This window comes from Cydia fagiglandana, chromosome 4 (genome assembly GCF_963556715.1).
Source record: "Cydia fagiglandana chromosome 4, ilCydFagi1.1, whole genome shotgun sequence".
NCBI lineage: Eukaryota > Metazoa > Arthropoda > Insecta > Lepidoptera > Tortricidae > Cydia > Cydia fagiglandana.
In genome coordinates, this window is record NC_085935.1 from 14,747,441 (window position 1) to 14,756,433 (window position 8,993).

The 8,993-nt window shown below is 33.2% G+C and overlaps 2 protein-coding genes and 1 long non-coding RNA gene across 4 annotated transcripts; 2 read left to right on the forward strand and 1 right to left on the reverse strand.

Annotated features, from left to right (window-relative positions):
* The first annotated feature begins 2,021 nt into the window (after positions 1-2,021).
* Positions 2,022-3,150, forward strand: LOC134663825 (uncharacterized). Its single transcript, XM_063520336.1, has one exon. It carries the CDS (start codon positions 2,059-2,061, stop codon positions 3,019-3,021), a length of 963 nt encoding a protein of 320 aa, XP_063376406.1. The 5' UTR covers positions 2,022-2,058; the 3' UTR covers positions 3,022-3,150.
* Positions 3,151-3,371: 221 nt separating this feature from the next.
* On the forward strand, positions 3,372-4,219 carry LOC134663828 (ER membrane protein complex subunit 4). The gene is made up of 2 exons (XM_063520339.1): positions 3,372-3,576; positions 3,666-4,219. Exons 1-2 carry the CDS (start codon positions 3,521-3,523, stop codon positions 4,126-4,128), a joined length of 519 nt encoding a protein of 172 aa, XP_063376409.1. The 5' UTR covers positions 3,372-3,520; the 3' UTR covers positions 4,129-4,219.
* On the reverse strand, positions 4,144-7,513 carry LOC134663829 (uncharacterized). 2 transcript variants are annotated; one of them, XR_010098178.1, is made up of 4 exons: positions 7,439-7,513; positions 5,306-5,359; positions 4,530-4,603; positions 4,144-4,350 (listed from the first exon to the last, which is right to left on the reverse strand). It is a non-coding gene; the product is annotated as an uncharacterized LOC134663829 (long non-coding RNA). The 2 variants fall into 2 exon arrangements; XR_010098177.1 differs by lacking the exon at positions 7,439-7,513 and adding an exon at positions 6,448-6,629.
* Positions 7,514-8,993: the final 1,480 nt, after the last annotated feature.

Here is an 8,993-nt window from a genome sequence, read left to right on the forward strand (position 1 = left end):
AATTTTAAAAAGATTGACTGGTGTAAGTTCAACAAGTTATGTGATGATAAATTTGAAGTTTTTGAATTTGTTGACAACCCTCTAGTAAACTATACAAAGTATTTGAGTATTTTACATGACATATTAATGACATTTACATAAAAAAGTTACCATCATAAAAATAAATGCTTAAAAGCTGCCCCGTGGTGGAATGATGAATGTGACCGTGTAGTTTTACAAGCTAAAATTGCCTTAAGATCTTACAAACAATATCCTTCTATGGAGAATTACATTATATACAAAAAAGTAGATGCTTTAAAGAAAAGAACATTATTTGAAATTAAACGCGTGAGTTGGTTGAATCTTTGTTCCTCATTTAATCGCATGACATCGAGTAAAATTATTTGGGATTATATACGTAGATTTAAACATGCAAAACTGAATTCTGTTTCTTCATCTCCTATTTTTTTTCAAAATCCTGATAATGCGATATCGTTTTTAGACAAAATTGCTTCCGACAATAATCATATATCAAATTGTGACCTTAATGAGTACTTTGAGAGTCGTGGCTGTCCGGAAGCTCAATGGATGGTCAAGCCATTTTCTATTAGTGAGTTTTTAGCTGCATTAGAAAATAAAAAAGAAACTTCGCCTGGTCCTGATTTAATTTCTTACAAAGTAATTAAAAACTTACCTTTTCATGCCAAGGAAATACTGTGTAAAATATTTAATGATTTGTGGCAAAGTAATTGTATTCCCCCAACGTGGAAAACGCAACATGTCGTTCCGATATTGAAACCCTATAAGGATTCTAATTGTGTTGAGTCATATAGGCCTATTTCCTTAACATCTTGCTTTGCGAAAGTTTTTGAAACCATGTTAAAAAATAGACTAGAGTGGTTTACTGAAAAGAGCAAAGTTATTCCAAGTACTCAATACGGTTTTCGAAAAGGTAAAAGCACAATAGATAACTTAAGTTGTTTAATTGGGGACGTTAAGAACAATTTTCGGTCTAATCAATATACTTTGGCGGTTTTTTTAGACATTAAAGGGGCGTTTGATAACATAGATCACTCATACCTTATTAAAAGTTTGTCTTTATTAGGGTTTCCTGGTCATATTTTACGTTGGTTATTCAATTTTCTTAATAATCGATCTTTAACTCTAAAAGTTAGATCTTCGTTAATAGGTTCTAAAGTTTCTACAAAGGGTACTCCTCAAGGTTCTGTATTATCTCCTCTTATATTCATTCTAAGTTTGGTTTGTTTCATGAAACAAATTCCAGCTTCTGTTAAGCACTTATTTTACGCTGATGATTTGGTGTTATATGTAAATTGTAAAGACATAAAAATTGGTGAATCTATTATGAACAGTTGTCTGCGTAATATTCATAACATATTAACAAATTCACTAAAACTTGAGGTTAATGTTTCCAAATCTTCTGTAATTCTCTTTTCTCAAAATGGCTTACATTATCCTCAAATTTTATACAATTCTAACGTTATTCCTGCTCAGTCTTTTGTCAAATACGTTGGCCTATTTCTTGATTATGATCTTTCTTGGAAAACTCATATTGATACAATTTCTAAAAGAGCCGAATTGGGTTTAAACATATTAAAGTCATTAACTGGAGTAAAATGGGGAGCAGACCCAAAGGTCCTTAAAACGATATATATCGCGACAATTAGAAGTCATTTCGACTATGGTTGTATGTTTTTTGCTGATGCGAATACCCATCTTTTAAGGAAATTAGATATTATCCAAAATAGGGCGCTACGACTTATTACTGGAGCTATGATGTCATCTCCAATTAATTCTCTGGAAATAGAGGCTGGCATTGTTCCTTTATTTGTACGCAGATGTTATATCACTGACAAGTATGGTCTTAAGTTGGTTAGTCGTGATAACGATGTTACTTATAGATACTTAAATAATGTCAATATACCAAATTATAATTTAATACCGTTTCCTAATTCTTCTTCTCTAAGTGATGTTATAACTTATTTAAACTTTGAATTTCAAGATATAGTCTATTGGTCTAATTTGCTTCCCTGTTTTGAACATGAATACAATGATATTATGCGAGACGTGGTTGTTGAACTGGTCAAATTTGAATCGAAATATGACTTTTTGGAGTTTCTTGAAGATAAGACTGATTTTGTTAAATTATATACTGACGGCTCTAAAACTAAAGATAGGACCAGTTTTGCATTTTTTGACTCCTTTTTGAACATAGGAAAAGTTTTCGAATGTAGTTATAGTAGTTATTTTTCAATATTTTCGGCTGAAGTATTAGGCATAATTTACGCTTTAGAACATATTCATGATAATTACATAACTGAGAATAAATTTTTAATTCTATCTGATTCCATGAGCGCTTTACAAGCACTTAAAAATAAATGTATAAGTGCATCTGTAAATTACTTAATTTATAAGTTAAGAAGTTGTTTAAGTTCTTTATTATATAGAAAAATTACTGTTGAATTTTGCTGGGTTCCGGGACATTCAGGAATTTTTGGTAACGAACTTGTAGATAAGCTTGCAAAATCCACAGAAAATATCCAAATTTGTCATTTAAAAGTACCTCAGTCCGATTTAGTGCCTTTTGTAAAAGAACTTATGATTAGACGGTGGAACAACTCGTGGTCTAAATCCAAAGAAGTCAAAGGGAAATGGTTAGCTGCAATAGTCCCAGCACCTAGCACCAAGTCGTGGTTTGAATACCAAAGAAAATATGTAGAAAGGGCATTTATTACAACTATGTGTAGATTACGTATTGGTCATGCTCGTTTTCCTGCACATCTCTTTAGATTAGAGCTAAGTGAGTCTGCTGTTTGTGCACATTGTTATTTTAATGTATGTGATCTTGATCATATTTTTTTCCATTGTCCTGCATTTAATTTACAAAGGCTATTGTTTGCTGCCATGTGTACGGACACAGGTTTGCAAGTCCTGCCAAACTCCGTACAGGGTCTTTTGAAATATAAACAATTATATCCTGTAATCTATGAATTTGTTCTTCACACTATTGGCAGTTTGTAAATATTTTATAGTATAAGTGATTGAAATAACCATAAAGTTTATCTAATGTAACTTTTAGATTCATATTATAACATTGTATTTTGTAATAATTACAATGTTCGATTAGTAGTTGTTAGATTTTAGGTTCAAGCTGTGCATTGTGATTATTTTTGTGTTTTATGTTTTAAGTTTATGTCTAATGTAACTTTTAGATTCATATTATATTGTATTGTGTATTAGTAGTTAGATTTAGGTATAAGCAATGCATTGTAATTATTTTTGTTTTGTGTTTGAGCTGATGGCCTAGTTGCCAATGCTCATAATAAATTAAAAAAAAAAAAAAAAATCATCATCCTCCTGTCAATGTCATTATCTGATGTCACTGAGAGAACGTGAAGCTTCATGAGCAGCAGAATTAATTTTAATCAATTTATCCAAGAGTAAATTATTAACTCTGTGACAAGGATACGGATATATTTTACGAATACTTCAATAAAGGCTTTGTTCTAAATCAATAATCATGTCACAACTCAAGACAAACAAAAAGTTCAAGTGGGCTTTGGATTTCAACCCAAAGTAAGGGATCAGCGTAGTTATTATTTTTATTTATATACATGTGGTGATCTCCTATAACCTGGCGCTATAGTCTCTCCTATAACTTACAGGAACAAATCCCAGTCAGTGGAATTGCCATCTCCTCCTGGTTACAGCCAGTCTGCCAGCGCAATTCATACAGAGTCATCAAAGGATACGGATTCCAACCATCTACTGATCAAGAAGTTGTGGGATGTTGCACTGGGGCCCTTGAAGCAGGTGCCTATGAACCTGTTTATCATGTACATGGCTGGTAACTCCATATCCATATTTCCTATAATGATGGTGGGTATGTTGATTGTGCGGCCCGTCAAGTCCCTGTTTCTCACACAGAGTACCTTTAAGATGGTCGAAGGGACACAAGCAGCTGGGCAAAAGCTAGTCTTTATCATTGGAAACATCGTGAATATTCTACTTGCCTTGTACAAATGTCAGAGCATGGGGCTATTACCCACTCATTCTAGTGACTGGCTAGCCTTTGAGGAACCTCAGACAAGGGTAGAACATATTGGTGGGGGCCTATCAATGCTATAAAAAAATTAAAACACATTTCAGTAAATATTATTTAACACTTTTAATATTATCATTGTAAAACAATAACTAAAATAAATCATATGTACAAAATTGAATGCATTTTCTTCAGCTACTCCTTATCCAGATTCATTTATCTTTAGGATTTTTGATTTCATCAATTTTCTCTCTAATTGAGTCATAGACTTTGTTAAATAGCACCTTTGGGTCTTCCACTTTATCTATCTGTAAGGTGAAAATTTATTATCATTAGAGATTTTCTTATGTAGGAAAATATTTGCATAATCAAATTCTATTTATTATATCTACTACACAAAGTTAAACTTTATGATATTGACAGAATGGTTCCTGGCTTACATATGATTCTAGTAAAGGAAACAGAAATAAAGTTAAGAAGAACCAACCATCACTTTTTACGAGCATCCACTGTTTCGTCACAAGCTTTACTTGTTTTCTCACAGAAATATACAAGAGCACCCTGTATCAAGAAAAACAGCCCTGGTTATCAGACATAATAAGTAATAAATACATTATTTGTTAATATGACCTATTAGCACTTCAATATAATGGTCATTATTGGTTTCACAATTTCTTTGTCTAGTCATAGGGATAAAAGTATATAGAGTGCTCACTCCATACATTATTTTGGTACCAAAACGACTATTATTTTCGTAGTCGACATCTAGTATCGAGTAGCGGAATTATCAGTACTGCTACTTGATAATAGGTGTTGCAGCGACCAAAAAGTTTAATGCTCAACAATTTTCAAATATTTCTCTATGGGCTAGTTTTGGTACTAATTACAGACACCTGATAACAGATCAATAACCACACAGAGTGAGCATAAGTTGCCTCGCGCGCACAAAACGGCCTTTATAGACGTGTCTCGCGCGCGCTGCCATAGCCACAAAAGAGGCTATACAAGTAACACCAGGAAACATTCTAGATGCATAATTTTTGTTACAAATAGATCAATAATAACTTTCTGTATAAAATGATAGGTCTTAAAATTGATTATTAAAAGATGAACAATTATTAGCATGGTGGCATAGCCTCCTTTGCAATTATTTTATACTAGCAAGCTGTCCCCAAGGCTAAATTTAATCAAAATTAGTTGAGTAATTTAACAGTGAAAAGCTAACAATTAATCAAGGATATAATACAGGAATGAGGATTTTACCTGATAATTTTGGGCTACATACACTCCTGCATACATTCCAGCTCCAAAAATTATCTGCAAGAAATATGACCATAATTTCATACCTAAACCTATTAAAAATAAAATGGTAATAAAAATTGAAAAAATATCATCCTCTATTAATAAATAGATGATGATATTTTTTGAACCGACATGTTTTCCTACAAAAAAATATTTTATATGTATGAGCTCAATAAAAATGTGATCATCTACAGACTTGTGTCTATGTTATAAATGAAAGGGAAGGACAAATAAGGTCAGCAAGGCAATTGCAACTTGAGCCAGAGCCTACTTGTAATCATTGCACACAATGCACACTTTCAACAGTCATAAGAGAGAAGGCCTCCAGTGCCTCCACGGATGACTGAATATTGATGACTTACTGATATACAGGGGTCGTACAAAAAGTGCAGATGACGTCAAATCACTTATAGGATGATTTCAAATAGTATTTTTGATTTTCATAAACAATTATCACTTATCATTTATCAACCTCTTTATTCAACGATATCGCCACTTGAAATGAGTAAGTATGTTTTTGACTGACACATTGTCAATCAGGTGAACAATAAATTGATTTCGTTATTGTTTAGCTATTGTATCTTCACAATTATATTTAGCTAAAATTTATATTTACTAATGTATAAGAAAACGCTCTAAAATGTCATCTTTACTCGAATATTGTGGCAATTTTCCGTTTTTATACCTTATGGTAACAAGTTTCGTGAAATTTATTTTATTCACTACATCACCCTACCACCTGTATTATTAATTCCATGGATTTATTTACGATTATTTTGTTACTTCATTAATACTACTTTGTTACTACATGTCACACGGAAGTTTAATTACAAACTCAAACATCATCCTGTGTGCAAGATTACGTCATTTTTACGTCATCCGCACTTTTTGTCCGACCCCTGCTGATATATATATCTAATATATGCACTTGACATTGGCAAAGTACCCTGGTAGTGGAGAAGCCATTATTACGAATAAAAAAAAAAGAGTTGAAAGTGGCTATAGCTCTAGACTCACTTCATAAATAAGAGTACTTGTAATTGCCCTGGCTGACCTTACCTCTAAATCATTTCCTGAATCCTGACACTGTTCATATAACTTACCCCATTTTTAAAAATAAAACCACAAAAACCCATGACAAAAAACTTCCCTCATAAGATAATTTTCTCTTGAATTCTATAAAAATAATCCACCTAACCACATTTTATTGTTGAATATCAATTATGATTAATGTTTATGAATATTTATCACTTTTCATAACTGCAATTTGTCAATATGACTTGAATATGACATTCCAATTTCAAATATTTTTTTGCTTAATCTATTGAAATGAGGAGGAAAGTCTATGATGCATACAGTCCGTCCAAGCTAACTCTGCATCAAGTTTGACAGTAGAATAAAGCGTGGTAGTGTCACATTATGTCATATTTTCATAGAAATACTGCGAATGTGCTACCCTGAAGTGAGTGAGGAATCTGAAGAGTGAATCTGATACACTAAGCGGCAGTTGCACCAACCACATTTGACAGACTCATCAACATCACTCAGCAGAGAACTATGAAAACCATACAATAAAATTTAGAACACTTTAATGTTGACATGCAATTTGGTGCAGCTGACCCTAAGTAGCATAAATTAAGAATAAAATTCACAAAACAAGTTTAAGAATAGTAAACAGTATTTATAAATTTATTTGGCTATTCTACTTGAAAACATGTATTTATAAGCACAAAGAATATTATACTGCTTTAGAGTGTGGATAAATTTAGCTATGATGCATAGCTCTTATATTACTGTTATATAAGAAAAAAACCATAATTAAAAACAGATATTTGGGGAACTTTCACTATGTATTTACAGAAAAAATTTCGAGATACTATATAACAATAATTATAAGCTATTACTGAATTAGGATGATGATACAAATTTGCTAATCATTGATACGTTTTCTTTGTTCGATATCAATACAAATTTTGATGATTTTGTTATGTTTATTTAGGAGTTACAATACTTCAATGTACTTATGAAAATTACAGTCAAAAGACTAAATTAATTCTCGTCAAATGTGTCAATATAATCTGGAAGATATCTTACCAGGCCTCTCAGCATGTTCAGTGGCGAATATTGACTTAAACTTAACTATTAATATTGTGCAGCGTTGAAATCAACCTGATTACGAAGACGAGATCACTGATGACTTTGACACTATTGACAGTACTTTTGACATTTGGACTATCATAGGTCTATTCTCTACATGGTCTGCCATTAGATGTCCGAATTGTACGTAAGTGTTACTAAAAATCATTATTTTCTGTTTGGGTACATAACCATTGATAACCACGGAGTTGTATATAGTCCGCCAAACAACTTTTTCAGTAGAAAAAGGCGCAATATTCAATTTTTCTATGAGACGATAACTCTCCGCGCCAATATTTTTTTAAATTTGCCTCTTTTTTATACTGTCAGGAAGGGCTCGACAGACTATAGTCACTACCAAATCAATTTTATCTGTAAAAAAGGCGACAACTGTGAAAAATTTTGGCGCGAGGGTTTCCCAAACAAATTTTGAATCTTTTAAATAGAGTCAGACCGTGAAAAGTCTGCAGCGATTTTAGAGCCCACGGAGTGCAAGTGACATTTTAAACGTCAAACTTCTATGAAATTATGACGTATAAATAACACACTGCGTGGGCTATCGAATCCGCTGCAGAATTTTCTTGGTGCGACTCTAGAAATCACATATCAGATTCTACGGAATCGACTATACACTCGCGTTTGCGGCTTCGCGCCGCGATTCGCGCACGAGTGTGGAGGGGGCTAATGACAAATTGGTTGGCTAGACGTAACAGACTACTGTACCCAACTGTACCTCACCGCGACCTAGATGGGGTGCGGCGCACTTATCTATAGTGTGTAATCTAGTTGCGGAACGTGCGTTAAGGACGCAGCTATAAGTTAGAGCGAGAAAACTTGGCATAAGTAGTTCTTAATTGGAGCTTTTCTCGGAAAACATAAAATCTCAAAATTTGCGTTTTTGCAGAGATAAGACTTACCCCGGCTACTCACGTAACGATAAATCGTTGCGATAAAACTGTGCAGTCCGACTGTGCAGATAAATCGAACCGTGTGTATGTCGATTATCGTAACGATTTGTCATACACACGGTTCGATTTATCTGCACAGTCGGACTGCACAGTTTTATCGCAACGATTTATCGTTACGTGAGTAGCCGGGGTTAGCTAGATCGATTTATTGTCCCCGAAAACCAACATATAGAAAATTTCATCGAAATCGTTAGAGCCGACACAAGACCAGACGATTCAACAGAGCCACGCCGTTTTGTCGCCTAAATAGTGTTTAGTATTTTAATTTTATAAAAATACATTATGTCCTTAAGTCTGCAAGGCTTGATTTAAAATGTTAAATAAATATATAAAATAAATAAATATTCAAGAATTGCTAGTTAAAAAGTATAAGATTTTTGAGATTTTCATATGTTTTCCGAGGAAAGCTCGATCTCCCAGATATTAATGATTAAGAAGGATAATTAGGAAGCATCGCATTCTAATGGATAACTGATGATGACTACCGCGAAAATTGAAGTTCGCAAATTGCGGATATCTTTCTCTTTTACTCCAATTAAGGCGTA

Excerpts from the sequence above, each read along its gene's own strand:
- LOC134663825 (XM_063520336.1), top strand. The coding sequence starts at position 2,059 with ATGCGAGACGTGGTTGTTGAACTGGTCAAATTTGAATCGAAATATGAC.
- LOC134663828 (XM_063520339.1), top strand. The coding sequence starts at position 3,521 with ATGTCACAACTCAAGACAAACAAAAAGTTCAAGTGGGCTTTGGATTTC. Across the intron at positions 3,577-3,665 it reads GCTTTGGATTTCAACCCAAA|GAACAAATCCCAGTCAGTGG; the intron begins GTAAGGGATCAG and ends TATAACTTACAG.